Source organism: Salmo salar, chromosome ssa19 (assembly GCF_905237065.1).
Source record: "Salmo salar chromosome ssa19, Ssal_v3.1, whole genome shotgun sequence".
Classification (NCBI taxonomy): domain Eukaryota; kingdom Metazoa; phylum Chordata; class Actinopteri; order Salmoniformes; family Salmonidae; genus Salmo; species Salmo salar.
The window spans coordinates 72976714-72997350 of record NC_059460.1 but is presented as its reverse complement, the minus strand read 5'-3'; the positions used below and the strand labels follow the sequence as shown (position 1 = coordinate 72997350).

Sequence of the window (20637 nt, the reverse complement as noted above, 5' to 3'; positions counted from 1 at the left end):
ATAAACATTACAGGAAACATAGAGTTATAAACATTACAGGAAACGTAGAGTTATAAACATTACAGGAAACAGAGTTATAAACACTACAGGAAACATAGAGTTATAAACATTACAGGAAACATAGAGTTATAAACACTAGAGGAAACAGAGTTATAAACACTACAGGAAACAGAGTTATAAACACTACAGGAAACATAGAGTTATAAACATTACAGGAAACGTAGAGTTATAAACACTACAGGAAACAGAGTTATAAACATTACAGGAAACATAGAGTTATAAACACAAGAGGAAACAGAGTTATAAACACTACAGGAAACAGAGTTATCAACACTACAGGAAACATAGAGTTATAAACATTACAGGAAACATAGAGTTATAAACATTACAGGAAACATAGAGTTATAAACATTACAGGAAATGTAGAGTTATAAACATTACAGGAAATGAAAAAGTTATAAACATTACAGGAAACATAGAGTTATAAACACTACAGGAAACAGAATTATAAACATTACAGGAAACATAGAGTTATAAACATTACAGGAAACGTAGAGTTATAAACATTACAGGAAACATAGAGTTATTAACATTACAGGAAACATAGAGTTATAAACACTAGAGGAAACAGAGTTATAAACACTACAGGAAACATAGAGTTATAAACATTACAGGAAACTGTCACGTCCTGACCAGCAGATGGAGCTATTGTATTAGTTTTGGGGTCAGGGCGTGGCAGTTTTTGTATGTGAATGATTGTGTTGTTGATTGGGACTTCCAATTGAAGGCAGGTGTGTTGAGTTGCCTTTGATTGGAAGTCCTATATAGGTGTGTGTGTTTTTCTTTGGGGTTGTGGGTGGTTGTTTTTGCACTGCGTTTTATAGCCTGCAGAACTGTTGCTGTTGTCACCTTTATTGTTCTGTTAAGTGGATGCTTTACTCCTTTTTTGGAAATTAAATATGAGTATTCACATACCTGCTGCGCCTTGGTCTTCTCTCCATGATGACTGTTGTTACAGAAACATAGAGTTATAAACATTACAGGAAACGTAGAGTTATAAACATTACAGGAAACATAGAGTTATAAACACTAGAGGAAACAGAGTTATAAACACTAGAGGAAACAGAGTTATAAACACTACAGGAAACATAGAGTTATAAACACTACAGGAAACATAGAGTTATAAACATTACAGGCAAGATAGAGTTATAAACAATAGAGGGGGGGTAAATCCTATGTCCTCCACACAGCCTTCTCAGGGAGATAATGAGCTTGCTTGGCTTGAGGCCTTATTGTATAGTAGTTTGTTGGGAGAAAAATGTTGTTTATTGCCTCAAGCTGAGCGTGGCCTCAACTGCCATCCAGACATTGACACAAAAATTATCAATATGCTGACTTTCCCCAATATTACTTCAATAGTATGTGGTGTTTCTGTAATTAATTAAAGTCCCAGTGCAGTCAAAAACGTGATTTCCCTGTGTTGTGTATATAAACTTCCACACTATGAGGCTGGAATAGTACCCCGCTGTCACGTTCTGACCAGTAAAGGGGTTATTTGTTATTGTAGTTTGGTCAGGACGTGGCAGGGGTGTGTTAGTATATGTGTTTATGTAGAGGGGTGTTTGTTTAGAGTATTCCGGGGTTTTTGGTTATGTTCTATGTTTCGTATTCTAGGATCTGTCTATGTTGTGTATTTCTTTGTGTTTGCCTGGTATGGCTCTCAATCAGGAACACTGTACATCGTTGTTGCTGATTGAGTGTCATACTTAGGTAGCCTGTTTTCACCTATCCCTTTGTGGGAAGTTGTTGTTGCATAGCTGTGTGTGTAGCCTGCAATCCTGTTCGTTCGATCGGTTTCTTGTTTTGTTTGTTCAGTGTTCAATAAAGTCACTATGAGCACTCAACCCGCTGCGCCTTGGTCCACTACGTACGATGGCCTTTACACCCGCAAAACACCAGTCTCAATGTCAACAGTGAAGAGGCGACTGCTGGCCTTCTAGGCAGAGTTGCAAAGAAAAAGCCATATCTCAGACTGGCCATTAAAAAGAAAAGATTAAGATGGGCAAAAGAACATAGACACTGGACAGAGGAACTCTGCCTAGAAGGCCAGCATCCCGGAGTCACCTCTTCACTGTTGACTTTGAGACTGGTGTTTTGCGGGTTCTATTTAATGAAACTGCCAGTTGAGGACTTGTGAGTAGTCTGTTTCTCAAGCTAGACACTCTAATGTACTTGTCCTCTTGCTCAGTTGTGCACCGGGGCCTCCCACTCCTCTTTCTATTCTGGTTAGAGCCAGTTTGCACTGTTCTGTGAAGGGAGTAGTACACAGCGTTGTACGAGATCTTCAGTTTCTTGGCAATTTCTCGCATGGAATAGCCTTCGTTTCTCAGAACAGTTTCAGAAGAAAGGTCTTTGTTTCTGGCCATTTTGTGCCTGTAATCGAGCAGACAAATGCTGATGCTCCAGTTACTGAACTAGTCTAAAGAAGGCCAGTTTTATTGCTTCTTTAATCAGAACAACAGTTTTCAGCTGTGCTAACATAATTGCAAAAGGGTTTTCTAATGATCAATTAGCCTTTTAAAATGATAAACTTGGATTAACTAACACAACGTGCCATTGGACCACAGGAGTGATGGTTGCTGATAATGGGCCTCTGTACGCCTATGTAGATATTCCATAAACAATCTGCTGTTTCCAGCTACAATAGTCATTTACAACATTAACAATGTCTACACTGTATTTCTGATCAATCTGATGTTTCTAAGTGACCCCAAACTTTTGAACGGTAGTTTATATATTCCGGACTCTGACATTGTTCATTCTGATATTTCTTAATTATTATTATTATTAAAAATATAGATTTTGGGGTTATTGTATTGCTAGATATTACTGCACTGTTGGAGCTATAAACATAAGCATTGCGCTGCACCTGCGATAACATCTGCAAATCTGTATGTGACCAATAAACGTTGATGTGATTTGATTAATACTGTGAAATTGTTAAAATTATGATAATACCCTTTTAGTGTAAGAGCCATTTGAAAAGACTGCCAGAAATTTCAGCCTGTTTTGGTGGGATGGAGTTTTGGCCTTCCTGGTGATATCACCATGCCGTAAATTGGTTAATAGACCAATAAGAAGAGAGTTCCAAACCTCTCTGTCAATAACAGCTATTTTTCAGTTTTCCACTCCCTACTCAGACCACTCCCAGACAGTGTAAGCAACATTCTTGCTTGAGAAATTGCTCTTTTTTTATTTTCCTTTTATCTTCGAAGGACAGATATCTTTTTGGATTTTTTACAGCTTTTCTGCTACATATACATTTTACAAATACATTTTACATATACATTTTGCATACGCATTTTACATACATGGTACTTTTATATAAAGCAGTCACCTAACAATAATACATTACCAAACATAAGCTCTTTAATCCCACCCCTCAGCCATTCTCAGCCCATCCCACCTATCACTGTAGACCACCCTCGTTTGGTTTCCATGTGCCATATATTTTTAAATTGTGCTGTCATTTTTTTACCTTTCTAATCGTATAGTGTCCACAGATTGTGAGCTAAAGATGAAAACCTTTCGTATGAGTATTATTATATTATTTATTGACTGACTATGTCTTTCCAAATCGTCCAACACTGCTAATTTGTAAGGTTAATTTTAAGTGCATGTTGTGATTTTTTGACCATTCCTGAACCTGTGACCAGAAACAAGCTACATAGGGTCAATACCAGAAGAAACGATCTATTGAAGTCGGAAGTTTACATACACCTAACACGGAACCCAAACCGGCTGTGCGCGTGCGCCATCATGCGCAAACATGCGCCATCGTGCATACATTTATTTTGTCCCCACACACCAAACGTGATCACGACACGCAGGTTAAAATATTTTAAAAAACTATGAACCAATTACATTAATTTGGTGACAGGTCGAAAAGCATTAAACATTTATGGCAATTTAGCTAGCTAGCTTGCACTTGCTAGCTAATTTGTCCTATTTAGCTAGCTTGCTGTTGCTAGCTAATTTGTCCTGGGATATAAACATTGAGTTGTTATTTTACCTGAAATGCACAAGGTCCTCTACTCCGACAATTAATCCACACATAAAACGGTCAACCAAATCATTTCTTGTCATCTATTCTCTTTCCAGGCTTTTTCTTCTTTGAACTTATATGGTGATTGGCATCTAAACTTTCATAGTATTACCACGACGACCGACAACACAGTTCGTCTTTCAATCACCCACGTGGGTATAACCAATGAGGAAATGGCATGCTTCTATAAACCAATGAGGAGATGGGAGAGGCAGGACTGCACCGCGATCTGCGTCACAAATAGAGCTGACTTCTATTTTAGCCCTTGGCAATGCAGATGCTCGTTAACGCGCGCAAGCAGTGTGTGTGCAATAATTGAATAATATAGATTTCAAAATGTATTTTGCAATGCTCGCACACGCGACGCGAGCGGTGTAGTCAGGGTATTTGCCAAATACATTTAAACTCAGTTTTTCACAATTCCTGACATTTAATCCCAGTAAAAAATGCCCTGTCTTAGGTCAGTTAGGATCACCACTTTATTTTAAGAATGTGAAATGTCAGAATAATAATAGAGAAAATAATTTATTTCAGCTTTTATTTCTTTCATCACATTTCCAGTGGGTCAGAAGTTACATACACTCAATTAGTATTTGGTAGCATTGCCTTTAAATTGTTTAACTTGGGTCAAACGTTTTGGGGAGCCTTCTACAAGCTTCCCACAATAAGTTGGGTGAATTTTGGCCCATTCCTCCTGACAGAGCTGGTGTAACTGAGTCACATTTGTAGGCTTCCTTGCTCGCACACGCTTTTTCAGGTCTGCCCACAAATGTTCTATAGGATTGAGGTCAGGGCTTCATAATGGCCACTCCAATACCTTGACTTTGTTGTCCTTAAGCCATTTTTCCACAACTTTGGAAGTATGCTTGGGGTCATTGTCCATTTGGAAGACCCATTTGCGACCAAGCTTCAACTTCCTGACTGATGTCTTGAGATGTTGCTTCAATATACCCACATAATTTTCCTACCTCATGATGCCATCTATTTTGTGAAGTGCATCAGTCCCTACAGCAGCAAAGCACCCCCACAACATAATGCTGCCACCCCTGTGCTTCACGGTTGGGATGGTGTTCTTCGGCTTGTAAGCATCCCCCTTTTTCCTCCAAACATAACGATGGTCATTATGGCCAAACAGTTCTATTTTTGTTTCATCAGACCAGAGGACATTTCTCCAAAAAGTACGATCTTTGTCCCCATGTGCAATTGCAAACCGTAGTCTGGCTTTTTTTTATGGCAGTTTTGGAGCAGTGGCTTCTTTCTTGCTGAGCAGCCTTTCAGGTTATGTCGATATAGGACTCGTTTTACTGTGGATATAGATATATTTGTACTTGTGTCCTCCAGCATCTTCACAAGGTCCTTTGCTGTTGTTCTGGGATTGATTTGCACTTTTTGCACCAAAGTACGTTCATCTCTAGGAGACAGAACGCGTCTCCTTCCTGAGCGGTATGACGGCTGCGTGGATCCATGGAGTTTATACTTGCGTACTATTGTTTGTACAGATGAATATGGAACCTTCAGGTGTTGGGAAATTGGTCCCAAGGATGAACCAGACTTGTGGAGGTCTACAATTTTTTTTCTGAGGTCTGGCTGATTTCTTTTGATTTTCCCATGATGTCAAGCAAAGAGGCACTGAGTTTAGGCCTTGAAATACATCCACAGGTACACCTCCAATTGACTCAAATGATGTCAATGAGCCTTTCAGAAGCTTCTAAAGCCATGACATCATTTTCTGGAATTTTCCAAGCTATTTAAAGGCACAGTCAACTTAGTTTATGTAAACTTCTGGCCTACTGGAATTGTGATACAGTGAATTATAAGTGAAATAAACTGTCTGTAAACAATTGTTGTAAAAAATACTTGTGTCATGCACAAAGTAGATGACCTAACCGACTTGCCAAAACTATAGTTAGTTAACAAGAAAGTTGTCGAGTGATTGAAAGCCAGTTTTAATGACTCCAACCTAAGTGTATGTAAACTTCCGACTTCAACTGTATGTAGCATTCTGTTGGTGGCAATAATTTTATGTAATAATTTAACTTGAAAATCATGTAAGTGTTGAATCAAGTGTTGTTTTTTGTACCAGTTCATAAACCATGTGCCATGGAATTGGTACATCAAAAATCTACTCCCATTTATGTTGCAACCTGTATGGCGCAGCTGTCAACATCTTTGTCCTGAAATGAAACTGGTATACTTTTCTAATTATGCCAATTCCTTTCAGCCAATTTTTATCTTTAATATAGGGCAGGCAAATAAGTTCCCTACCTTCTCCCTTTTCCACTTGCCTCCTCCATTTTTGTGGTAATGCTGCAATCAGTTGGTTGTAAATTTGGTTTAAGCAGATATTCACAGAAATGTTTTCGATGCATATCATTCATCAATATAATACTTTTTTTTTATCCATAAAGAATGTTTTTTTATTAGTCAATATATTTTAGTTTAACCATAACATTTGTTGTAATATTTGTTTTATATTTTCTGGAGGATAAAACTGAAATTGTAACTAACTTTGTATGGCTTGTTTAAGAAAGGGCGATACCTTAAACAAAATGTAATTTTCAATTAGAAATGAGAAGTTGTAATCTGTGTAAAGGCAAAAAGGTATTTTTTGAACAGAGGAGCTGTTCTTAATAATATACTAGAGAACCATTTTGGGTTTAAGTATAACTTATGTATGAGTGAAGCTCATAAAAAAACTTGAGTCATCGGCATACATTGACACTTTGGTTTTTATCCCCTGGATTTCTAACCCCTTGATGTTCTTCAAATCAAATCAAAGTGTATTTGTCACGTGCACTAAAAACAACAGGTGTAGACCTTACAGTGAAATGCTGACTTACAGGCTTTAACCAATAGTGCAAAAAAAAGGTGTGTGTGTGTGTGTGTGTGTGTGTGTGTGTGTGTGTGTGTGTGTGTGTGTGTGTGTGTGTGTGTGTGTGTGTGTGTGTGTGTGTGTGTGTGTGTGTAGGTAAGTAAAGAAATAAACAACAGTAAAAAGATATTTGAAAATAAGGGTAGCAAGGCAATATACAGACACCGGTTAGTCAGGCTTATTGGTTATGGTTAAAGTGACTATGTATATATGATGAGCAGAGAGTAGCAGTAGCGTAAAAAGAGGGGTTGGCGGGTGATGGGACACAATGCAGATAGCCCGGTTAGCCAATGTGCGGGAGCACTGGTTGGTCTGGCCAATTGAGGTAGTATGTACATGAATGTATAGTTAAAGTGACTATGCATATAAGATAAACGGGGGGGGGTGCACACAATGCAAATAGTCCGGGTAACCATTTGGTTACCTGTTCAGGAGTGTTATGGCTTGGGGTTAAAAACTGTTGAGAAGCCTTTTTGTCCTAGACTTGGCACTCCGGTACCTCTACACCAGGGCCTTCCTCTGACACCCCCTGGTGTAGAGGTCCTGGATGGCAGGCAGCTTTGCACCAGTGATGTACTGGGCCGTACGCACTACCCTCTGAAGTGCCTTGCGGTCGGAGGCCGAACAATTGCCGCATCAGGCAGTGATGCAACCGGTCAGGATGCTCTCGATGTTGCAGCTGTAGAACCTATTGAAGATCTCAGGACCCATGCCAAATCTTTTTAGTTTCCTGAGGGGGAATAGGTTTTGTCGTGCCCTCTTCACGACTGTCTTGGTGTGTTTGGACCATTCTAATTTGTTGTTGATGTGGACACCAAGGAATTTGAAGCTCTCAACCTGCTCCACTACAGCCCCGTCGATGAGAATGGGGACGTGCTCGGTGCTCCTTTTCCTGTAGTCCACAATCATCTCCTTAGTCTTGGTTACGTTGAGGGATAGGTTGTTATTTTGGCACCACCTGGCCAGGTCTCTGACCTCCTCCCTATAGGCTGTCTTGTCGTTGTCGGTGATCAGGCCTACCACTGTTGTGTCGTCAGCAAAGTTAATGATGGTGTTAGAGTCGTGCCTGACCATGCAGACGTGGGTGAAGGAGTACAGGAGGGGACTGAGCACGCACCCCTGGGGAGCTCCAGTGTTGAGGATCAGCGTGGCAGATGAGTTGCTACCTACCCTCACCACCTGGGGGCGGCCCGTCAGGAAGTCCAGGATCCAGTTGCAGAGGGAGGTGTTTAGTCCCAGGTTCCTTAGCTTAATGATGAGCTTTGAGGGTACTATGGTGTTGAATGCTGAGCTGTAGTCAATGAATAGCATTCTCACATAGGTGTTCCTTTTGTCCAGATGATCAAATCCCCGAGCTGACAAGCTAAAAATCTGTCATTCTGCCCCCACTGTTCCTAGGCCGTGATTGTAAATAAGAATTTGTCCCTGCCTCTGAAAAACATCCCCACAGCATGATGCTGCCACCACCATGCTTCACCGTAGGGATGGTGCCAGGTTTCTTCCAGACGTGATGCTTGGCATTCAGGCCAAGGAATTCAATCTTGTTTTAATCTCCCTGACCAAGGCCCTTCTCCCACAATTTCTCAGTTTGGCCAGGAGGTCAGCTCTAGGAAGAGTCTTGGTGGTTCCAAACTTCTTCCATTTAAGAATGTTGGAGGCCATTGTGTTCTTGGGGACCTTCAATGCTGCAGACATTTTTTGGTACCATTCCCCAGATCTTTGCCTCGACACAATCCTGTCTTGGAGCTCTATGGACAATTCCTTCGACCTCATGGCTTGATTTTTGCTCTGACATGCACTGTCAACTGTGGACCTTATATCGACAGGTATGTGCATTTCCAAGTCATGTCCAATCAATTGAAAAGGGTCTGAATACTTTCTGAATGCTCTGTATGTGATCATCCTGGAATTACCCGCTGCTAATCTTTAGTTCTAATCGATAATGCTCAAAATTGTATATTGATTTAAAATTGTATTTTAACTTGTCCCTTGCAGGTGAGGATGACAGCTTGGCCCTCAAGGGGAAACTGACCGTGGGGGACATCTTCAGGAAGGACTTCAAGGTTCACGACCCTGAGGCCAAGTGGATCAACAGTGAGTACTCTATTGATGTTGTAGAGGGGTTGGCGTGGGACATCCATATCGGTGACACTCATGTATTCACTGTGGACATTCAAACAGAGTTATACATTTCCCACCAACAGGTACACACGCAGAATTTTAATTTGAGCCAGTTTTCTACAGCAGGAAAATAACCCTGCAGCAACAGGAAATGTGAATTATTACGTGGATTATAATTATTTTAATAAGGGAAAATGTATACAATTTTCAAAATGGAAATTACACATTTCAGAAGCCTTTTTAAACCTAAATTAAAAAAGGTTTTCCTGCAACATCCAGGCTGTATCAAAACCGGCTGTGATTAGGAGTCCCATAGAGCGGCGCACAATTGGCCCAGCGTCATCCGGGTTTGGCCGGTGTAGGCCGTCATTGTAAATAAGAATTTGTTCTTAACTTACTTGCCTAGTTAAATAAAGGTTTAATAAAATTTAAAATAATAATAATATTAATAAAACAGGGTGATCAAATTAAGATCCGTAAAGCTCTTTTGTAATGGTAATAAACCTGAGTTACAGTAGGAACTCTAAAGTTTTAATTTGGTAGATTTTATAGGTTGAACGTGAAGACATTTTCAGCACTGTTTTCTATTGAATTTAATGGGGCACTTCTGCTTCCTACCCAGCTAGCATGGATTTAGAATCATTATGACCATGGTGTGAATAACATGGATTGATCACTTTGTTCCACTAACAACAACTTCTGCACCAATGATCTCATTGCCCATCAGTGAATCAGCTAAACTGTATATGTTAGCAATGACAGTGTAATGAGTGTGTGTTGAATCAATGTCAAGTGAAACGGTGTGCATGCCTACTGGCATGTACTGCGGTCATCTGTCAAATCCAATATACACCTAAACCACATTACCTGTTACCATGGATCTTGTTTTTATAAGAGGAGCTGCAGCTAATCTTTTTGCATTCATATTGCTGCAATCATCATTATGAACTGTCACGGTGTGGGCCAGCATGTACACTACTGTACTAAACATACACAGTTCAGAGAATATCACAGTTATTGAAGAGAACACAGTCAATTTGGGAACTGCAATGATGGGAACTGCTAAAACGGGTGAAGGCACAGGATTGGCTCAATTCTATCCTCTTGTGTAAAACAGTGAAAGGGTGCTTGAAGCCAACCGTCAATCACACCAAAATGAAGTATTTATTCTAGTTGGACATGTTGCCCGGAAAATAAAATTAAATCAAACAAACCTTAAATTGCAACTGTTGAAACAGGCTAGACTCCCATTATCTTACTGCTGGGTTAAAAATGATCAGAGCCCGACTCCGAGAGGTACTTTACAGCCAAAGGATTAATGAAGAAGTTTTGATTTAACTTATGCCTAATGAAGCCGTCTTCTCCTATCAGCCACTAGTCTCTCCAAGAGAGGGTGCAGATGGGCGAATACACAGAGTACAGTACGTCAAGGACTGTTCAAGTACTATAGACAGCTTCCTTCCTTTCTTCATTCCTTCCTTCCCCTCCTTGATATAATTACTAATCTGACTCATTTAGATGGTTGAAAGCAAGGCCTCTAAACATACTGCTTTCACCGATTCAGTAATATCTGATCAGTAGTGACTGTCTTGTTCCTGGTGTTTCTCATGACCCACAAAATAGTCAACAAAACAATTAAAGTCAATGACTTGCAGCAAACTGTACTAGAACAGGGGTAATATGCATTGTCTGGATGTGACCATCGGTGCCTCTTTAAAAGTATTTTTTCTCACTACATGAAACCAAGAATAAATACTGTAGTATTTTCCTTATTTAATAGAATGACGCATTCTGTCACTTTGAATAGCTGATTAATACTTGCATCCATACATCTTCCAGGCTGAATGCAGCCACTGTGAAATGAGTTGTCACCTTAAAGACATGCCTTTCTACTGTAGCTGTTTTTAGCCTGCAAAGAAAGTCTTCTTAGGGAGCCTATAGATGCAGCTGCCATAGAAGGAAATAGTTCTTTGTTAGTATGTCATATTCGTTTAGCCTTCGCGATGTGCAGAACGGCGAGCTTTCAGTACTGTCGGGAACATTTGCAATTATTGGCTTCTGAGGACAGGACTGAAATTGATGTTTTTATTGTAAACCTAATTTTGCCCTGAATTCTATATTTTCGCCATCCCTGTTTTCCTTGAGCAATCAATCAATTTCCTGGGAAACATTTGTGATGAAACCTCAATAATTTTTTATGAATAGATGATGTTATTTTGTCATTGATAAGTCCAAGTACTTTTTGGGGTCTTTTATGGCAGTATAAGGCTATGCTCATTAATTTTACCTTTATTTAACTAGGCAAGTCAGTTAAGAACAAATTCTTATTTTCAATGAAGGCCTAGGAACAGTGGGTTGACTGCCTTGTTCAGGAGCAGAACGACAGATTTTTACCTTGTCAGCTCAGGGATTCGATCTTGCAACCTTTCAGTCACTAGTCCAACGCTCTAACCACTAGGCTACCTGCCACCTCGTCATTGAATTCATGCAACACAAGCTACTCATGAAGGTGTTGAGATTTGAATAACCCTTCGGCCTTGTTTCATCACAATCTATAACAGGAACCTTGCAGCACTGTGTGCCTCCATGGAACTCTCCTACATTAGCCTTGTCCCCGATCTGTTTGTGCTGTCTTGCCAACTCCTATGTTTATTGTCATGCCACAATGACCACAGTAGTTGGCAACATTGATATCCTGTGTATGCTCATCCCCGACATAAAATCACAATCAAATGCACCCAGCAACAACATCATTTTCATCCAACAATGATCATTTAAATCCTGGTTAATGTTATGGCATGAGTTCTAGCAGCTGCTGTGTCTGAATGAAGCAGCTCTCCTTGTCCGCCTATAATGACACCTACACTCTGGTTGACCCCCCCCCCCGGTCCTGATGGCTGATGTATGCTAAACATGTAGGGAGAAGTGATTTGCTGAACGGCATCAAGCAAACAGACGCATTGTTGACCAAATAAGTATATTTTAACCTTGATCCGAGCTGATGACTGACCTGGTGGTGATTTGCATTAGAGGAGCACCACAAGTAAAGTAGTGCCCCCTAGTGTTTACAGCTTAATTTTTATAGAGAGTGCCAGTCATTCGTAAAATTCAGATTACTGGTATGATTGTAATGAGCTAGCAGGTCAGTCTAAAAGTCCTCATGTTTTTGAATGGAATTAAGTAATTAATTCACCTGGCTTTTTGCCACCGTAGTCTGTTCAGGTAAGTCCCCCTCTTCAAAAAAAAGACTGCAATTAAAAAACGAAAGAACACACATTTAACCAGTAGCGGTGTGTTGGTAAAATCCCTGGGGATGCCAAGTCAGGGGGAAAAAGCCATATTACAACCTATGTGTTGTGATAATTGCATTGTTTGCTCTATAACAAACTGCTCTTAAATGCTACTAAAACGAAATGCATGCTCTTCAACCGATTGCTGCGGGCACCAGCCAGCCCGACTAGCATCACTACTCTGGACGGTTCTGACTTAGAATATGTGGACAACTATAAATACCCAGGTGTCTGGCTAGACCGTAAACTCTCCTTCCAGACTCATATTAAGCATCTCCAATCCAAAATTAAATCTAGAATCGGCTACCTATTTCGCAACAAAGCCTCCTTCACTCATGCTGCCAAACATACCCTCGTAAAACTGACTATCCTACCGATCCTTGACTTCGCCGATGTCATTTACAAAATAGCCTCCAACACTCTACTCAGAAAATTGGATGCAGTCTATGACAGTGCCATCCGTTTTGTCACCAAAGCCCAATATACTACCCACCACTGCGACCTGTATGCTCTCGTTGGCTGGTCCTCGCTACATATTCGTCGCCAAACCCACTGTCTCCAGGTCATCTATAAGTCTTTGCTAGGTAAAGTTCCGCCTTATCTCAGCTCACTGGTCTCCATAGCAACACCCACCCGTAGCACGCGCTCCAGCAGGTATATTTCACTGGTCATCCCCAAAGCCAATACCCCCTTTGGCCGCCTTTCCTTCCAGTTCTCTGCTACCAATGACTGGAACAAATTGCAAAAATCACTGAAGTTGGAGACTTATACGTATCTCCCTCACTAACTTTAAGCATCAACTGTCAGAGCAGCTTACCGAACGCTGCATCTGTACACAGCCCATCTGGAAATAGCCCATCCAACCAACTAACTACCTCATCCCCATATTTGTTTTTGCTTTTCTGCTCTTTTGCACACCAGTATTTATACTTGCACATCCTCATATGCACCTGCTCTTTCCATGACATAGATTGACCAGGTGAATCCAGGTGAAAGCTGTGATCCCTTATTGATGTCACTTGTTAAATCCCCTTCAATCAGTGTGGATGAAGGGGAGGAGACAGGTTAAAGAAGGATTTTTAATCCTTGAGACAACTGAGACATGGATTGTGTATGTGTGCCATAAGTGGGCGGGTGTTAAGGAGCGCGGTTTGGCGGGTTATGTTTCGGAGGACGCATGACTCGACCTTCACCTCTCCAGATCCCGTTGGGGAGTTGCAGCGATGAGGCAAGATCGTAATTTAAACCGGGTAGAAAATATCAAGGGAGGCCAAATGCTCGCTGGCTTCCCTTGCTATTGAATTCAATGCTATGGGCTGCAAAAATGTCATGCACTTTTAGGCCAGACAGCATCAGATAGATGGGGTACACATACAGAGACAGAGGGGTGCTTTTTCACTCACTCAGATGCTTTCTCCGGTGAGATACATTCAGCCTCTTGAAGGAAAATTATGAAACAATGAGAGATCAATTGTTTTCTATGTTTTTAAAATGTATTTATTGGTACATTTTTTGGGGAAGCCTGGCTTCCATTGGCATCCACGAATACACGCCACTGCGTTTAACCTCATTGACCAGTGCTAGTAATTGAAAAGGAAACTCCTTCTGCTTACTCAGCCACCCACAGCCCTGTTATGGTTTCTGATCTTTCGTTCTGGACCGGCTGCAACTCAAAATCATCAAGTTGGTGTTTGAAGAGGGATAGATAGCATGGGTCATCGCCAGAGTTCCATGTAAGAGACATATGAAAGAGTGATATTGATCAATATACATCAGTAGGATGGTTTGGTAGTGCTACTGGTGTTTCATTGAAAGAACCCATCTATATACACATCATTGGTCTTACTCTTGATATTTTAGGAAATGGCAGTCTGTTATAGTGTAACACCCAGTAGGCTAAGCATTATACCATAGATGAAATTCACAGCACATCCATAGAAATGTCTTTATAGGCCTATGAATTCTCTCCCTCACTGTCCTGAATAAGAATCTTAAATATGTCACAATGCCGAGATGTATTAACTTTTCCCTCCCAGCAGGTATTTGCAGTCAATATTTCTGTTAAACCAAAACCACATTCTATTCATGTTTAATGTAATTTACTCAAGTCTGCCCTATGCAAATCTTATGTACTCTTACTTGTTGTGTTGTGCTTTGGCTCTGAGGCAGAAAAATAAAAAAATCTAATTTAAGAACGTGAAAGCCATGATAAGGAGGTTAATGTTGTAATTATGGGTCTGGTTTGATACTGGCCGGTGGACTCGTAGGAATCTACAAATGGGCCGGCGGTGAAAAATGTATTGGTGTTGCTGATAACCGTAAATCAACGTAAAACTCCCATCCAACCCACCGGACAGGAGCCATCGGCAGCTCATACACTTCTATTCACCTCCTACTTTGGGGAATGGGTTCATGCAATACGCTATAGATATATGGCAAGGCTCTCTGTTGTGTAATTGTATTGTTGTATGAGGGAGGCTTGACTATGGCCCCTTTCAGAGATAAGGTTGTCCGATTCAAAGGGTAAATGGTTTCTTCAAGTTGTGGGTTGAGGTGTAAGGGGACAGAAAGGGGGATACCTAGTCAGTTGTACAATTGAATGCATTCAACCGAAATGTGTCTTCCGCATTTAACCCAACCCCTCTGAATCAGAGAGTTGTGGGGGGCTGCCTTAATCATCGGCGCCATCAGTGTAGAGCGTGAAATAAAGGAAAGGCCATGGGGAAAAGTTTATGTATAGACGTCCTCAAGAGGACTGAACTCAATAGAAGGTAAACTTCCCTCCATGTATACAAAGACATGCGTGAGTATTATTCACACACCTCCATCCTAAAAAATCTATCATAATTGTACAAGCAAACAGTTTTTAATTTTTTATTTTTAACGCTTATTTTACCAGGTAACACTTTCTCATTTACAGCAACGACCTGGGGAATAGTTACAGGGGAGAGGAGGGGGGAAGAATGAGCCAATTGGAAGCTGGGGGTGATTAGGTGGCCATGATGGTATGAGGGCCAGATTGGGAAGGAGCCGGCTTAAAGAGAAACCTAAGCTGCATACATAAGACCATATAAACGTCTCTGTCACCTGCTGCTTACTCCTGCCTGACCACCCTATGACCTGACATGCTAATGGGAAGATTGAACCGTTAGTGGCAAACACCATGCCACACACACAGCCACATGAAAGTATTCCCCCCACTCTGAAAATATTTTTAATTAGAGTTGTTTTAGAAACCCATTTAGTTTTATAGCCCACCTGATCCAAAGGGCATTGGAGATTTAAGACTGTATACGGTGGAAGGAGAGAGACAGCCTTTTATTTTGTCCTAGACAGGCCCCTATAACTCTCTCCCAGCTGCGTTTTTTGCAGTCTAACCAGTGTCCTCTTAGCCTTCAGGAGGACAGATGACCCGGAACAGGAAAGAAAAATACATTTCACACCTAGCTTTACATTGTAGCCTCCGCTCACATGTCGTTTAATGATATAATATCACCATATCAACCAGCTTAGCCCCACTGGGAAGCTCTATCGAAGGGGATACATCTCTCTGCTCAATGATCGGGTTATATATTTGGATAAACGTATGAGTATTCTTTGGTGGTGTGTTCCGTGTTGGCACTCAGAGGTAGTATAAAGCAAGCAGTGGTACATTGTATGGTCTCTCTGCGGCATAGTGCCAGAACTCAGGAGTTACAAAGGAAAGATTGAGAGGCCTGAACAGAATGAATGGGCTGCTGTGTCTCCCTGAAGAAGAATGGAGAGAAAGGGACAAGTAAATGGAAGCAGATGGAGAGAATAAGGTCCTTCACATGGTTGGTTAAGTGCGGTGACTATAATATCATCATATTCAGCAAGACAGATGGGCCTGGGAACTTAAAGTGTTTCTGATGGCAATCATTTGCCATCAAAAACACTTTTTGGACAGATTGACTATGCGTTTGCAGCTTGAACCGGTTTGTTTTTAAGGGAATTAAACCTGGACGACAGAACAAAAATAGCTAAATGAGGGTGAGGAGAAGGTACAATTTGAGGAATAGAGAGTTATATTTTAGCTTTGTCCTTGGTGTTTTATCCCTTACTGAAAAAACAGGTGCAAATGCATAAAATATGTAGATATGTTTGACTAATAGTCCATGGATTGGGAAGTAAAGCTTCACTTCAGTTCTCCTGGAAGCTAGCCTGGTGGCCAGAGCTGTGCTGACTGTGGATATGCATGTTATTCTCTCATTCTAATGAAGCTGTCATCTTCAGTTAGTGCAGGGAATGGCTTGCCTGAAGCCTCAATGAGGCACACAGGTACAAAGCATACAGTCAAATGAAAGCTGTAGGGTTCAGAGGAGGGGATGGTAGAGTGCTAGTGTGAGATCATAGCAGCCATTAGAGTTTAAGTGGGAATATTCACAAGGTACATGGTCTTTGAAGTGATGTGTTGGAAAGGGGAATGTCTATGGCACTTTAACTCATTTTACAGTACATATGATTTCTTTCTTTCTCTCTCGCTCTCTCTTTTGCGCACACACACAACTGTCCTCCTGTGATCTGTAGTGAGTGAGGGATGTTGCCCAGAGCAGGAGACTGAATGAATAAGACAGGTTGAAGGAGCAGAGGTGAAGATCACAGGGGGATGCCAATGCCCTGGGCTAACGCCGAGCCGGTCAAGAGAGCCCTGATGAAGACCTAGTGGAAGGAGAAAGAGGGCAAGATGGAGTGAGGGAGAGTGAGGGAGAGCAGAGAGCAAGACTGAGAATTCCCTTGGTGGTGTGAAACAGGGATGAATAGATGGCAATGGTGTGAAAGAGAGGAAGCCCTGGTGTCTTTGAAAGGAAAAGAAAGACGGGAGTCTGTATAGCGACAGAGAGGGAAAGTGGTGGAGAAGAGGACAGGGTGAGGGCTGAAATTATGGACTCTGTTATGGTGCATGGTTGGAATGGAAAGAAAGAGTGATCTCAGGTGACTGGAAAGGTGGTAAACGGATAAATACGAACTACATACAGAATAAAGATTGGACTCTGAGGGAGGGAAAAAGACAGGCGGAAAGACAGTTGAAAAATATGGCCAGCCGAGTGTATGTTTAGGATGAAGTTCGGAGATAACATATCTAAAGGGGGAGGAGAAGAGATGGAAAGAGGATAGTAACTTACCTTAGCTTTAGCTTTACATGGATACAAAACAGGAAAAAGGAATAGCATATTAGAAGATATAATGGATTGATGGACTTCTTTCCCAGATGCTCTCAAGTGCTTTACATTGATATGATGGACATGTGCGGATTCAAAGGATAGAAAAATAAAAAGTGAGTACTTAGGATTCAGGATGAGATTCAGTGAGACGGGACGAGCAATCAGGATGCACTATATTTTAATCTTTACTCCTGATACGAAGTTGTTAATATATTCCAGTAAACTGGAGTGCTGTTGATTGCATAATTTGCATTCATTATTTGACCAGTGCAATCTAAAAACCCAGAATTGTCAATCATAATTTTGTGAATGAATGTCATTGTGATGGACAATTAGTTATCCCAGCAGATATAGAATGCTCCCCATAACAATCTGTAGTCCCTGATTAATACTCTAAACCAGAGCTGTTTGCTCGGCTCTTATTGGCTCTTGACTGAAACAACATTCAGAAATAGGCTTTTATCGTCCTTGTCTGGTAAAAGGCAAAGTCATTGTGAAGATAGGAAAACTAAATTCACTTTTATCTCTTTGTTGCAATTGTTTACTCACTCTGGAGACAGTCTTTGTGATTGCAGGTGTAACTGTGTTGATTGTTTCCACTTGCCACTGCAGAAATATGTATTTAATGATTATGTATTTCTATTGGTTGGTTGAATTTACATATCAATAAGGTGTTATGCCATTGGTTAAGCTTGCAGATAGGGGGAGATTACGAATGTCAATTCTTCCCAGGCTGATATTGACATGCAAGCGGTATGTCACGTTCTGAAATACTGGATTCTATTTTCAGATTTACAATGTGTAGGAGTTCATGTCCTGATGTGTGTGTGTGTGTAGATAGTACCAGTCAAAAGTTTGGACACACCTACTCATTCAAGGGTTTTTCTTTATTTTTATTATTTTCTACATTGTAGAATAATAGTGAAGACATCAAAACGATTAAATAACATACGGAATCATGTATTAACCCCCCAAAATGTAAACAAATCAAAATATATTTTAGATTCTTCAAAGTAGCCACCCTTTGCCTTGATGACAGCTTTGCACACTCTCCTCTATTTTTTTATTTTTTATTTAACCTTTATTTAACCAGGCAAGTCAGTTAAGAACAAATTCTTATTTACAATGACGGCCTACCAAAAGGCAAAAGGCCTCCTGAGGGGACGGAGGCCTGGGATTAAAAATAAAAAATACAATACAATATAAATATAGGACACACATCACAACAAAACACACATCACAACAAGAGAGACAACACTACATAAAGAGACAGCAACATAGCAAGGCAGCAATACATGACAACACAGCATGGTAGAAACACAACATAACAACAACATGGTAGCAACACAACATGGTAGCAGCACAAAACATGGTACAAACATTATTGGGCACAGACAACAGCACAAAGGGCAAGAAGGTAGAGACAACAATATATCATACAAAGCAGCCACAACTGTCAGTAAGAGTGTCCATGATTGAGTCTTTGAATGAAGAGATTACTTATCGCCCCAGTACATTCCTCTGTAGCCCAAGTACATTCTCTATAGCCCCAGTACATTCCTCTATAACCCCAGAACTTTACTCTATAGCCCCAGTACATTTGTCTATATCCCCAGTACATTCCTCTATAGCCCCAGTACCTTCCTCTATAGCCCCAGTACATTCCTCTATAGCCCCAGTACATTCTCTATAGTCCCAGTACATTCTCTATAGCCCCAGTACATTCCTCTATAGCCCCAGTACATTCTCTATAGTCCCAGTACATTCTCTATAGTCCCAGTACATTCTCTATAGTCCCAGTACATTCCTCTATAGCCCCAGTACATTCCTCTATAGCCCCAGTACATTTTCTATAGCCCAGTACATTCCTCTATAGCCCCAGTACATTCCTCTATAGCCCCAGTACATTCTTTATAACCCCAGGACTTTACTCTATAGCCCCAGTACATTCCTCTATAGCCCCAGTACATTTTCTATAGCCCAGTACATTCCTCTATAGCTCCAGTACATTCCTCTATAGCCCCAGTACATTCCTCTATAGCCCCAGTACATTCCTCTATAGCCCAGTACATTCCTCTATAGCCCAGTACATTCCTCTATAGCTCCAGTACATTCCTCTATAGCCCCAGTACATTCCTCTATAGCCCCAGTACATTCCTCTATAGCCCAGTACATTCCTCTATAGCCCCAGTACATTCTTTATAACCCCAGTACATTCCTCTATAGCTCCAGTACATTCCTCTATAGCCCCAGTACATTCCTCTATAACCAGGGTTTCCCAAAGTCGGTCCTGCCCCCCACCCCCGGTGCATTTTTCTTTTTCTTTTTTTTACCATAGCACTACACAGCTGATTTAAATAATTAACTCATCATCAAGCTTTGAAAATTTAAATCAGCTGTGTAGTGCTAGGGTAAAAAACAAAACGTGCACCCAGGGGGGCCCCAGGAACTACTTTGGGAAACCCTGCTCTACTCTATAGCCCCAGCACATTCCTCTATAGCCCCCGGTGCATTCCTGCCACTGTAAATTCCACGTTTAACACCAATGTAGAGAATCCCACTTCTGACACCAATGTAGAGAATCCCACTTCTGACACCAATGTAGAGAATCCCACTTCTGACACAAATGTAGAGTATCCCACTTCTGACACCAATGTAGAGAATCCCACTTCTGACACCAATGTAGAGTATCCCACTTCTGACACCAATGTAGAGAATCCCACTTCTGACACCAATGTAGAGAATCCCACTTCTGACACAAATGTAGAGAATCCCACTTCTGACACCAATGTAGAGAATCCCACTTCTGACACCAATGTAGAGAATCCCACTTCTGACACAAATGTAGAGAATCCCACTTCTGACACCAATGTAGAGAATCCCACTTCTGACACCAATGTAGGGAGCTCAGGGACCAACTGTGTATGGATCCAAGATGCACTGCCAATGCACCAACTGGCCACTCTGCAGCCAAACACTTTGCTCTCTGATATTGAGTGTCCAAATTACAGACGATTGCAAGGATATTGCACATAAGACTATTATCAAACATTATGAAAAATGTGA

General features: G+C 41.0%; 1 protein-coding gene across 4 annotated transcripts in view; it reads left to right on the top strand.

The window, feature by feature from the left end:
- Positions 1-20637, top strand: part of LOC106579565 (dipeptidyl aminopeptidase-like protein 6) — a 307921-nt gene that overhangs the window by 241130 nt on the left and 46154 nt on the right. For 3 of the 4 annotated variants that reach the window (XM_014159600.2, XM_014159599.2, XM_045702706.1), the window contains exon 3: positions 8973-9071. In XM_014159600.2, the coding sequence (XP_014015075.1) occupies positions 8973-9071 (99 nt within the window). Of the gene's footprint in view, positions 1-8972; positions 9072-17222; positions 17685-20637 lie in introns of those variants that run through there. The other variant, XM_014159601.2, reaches the window with a different exon arrangement.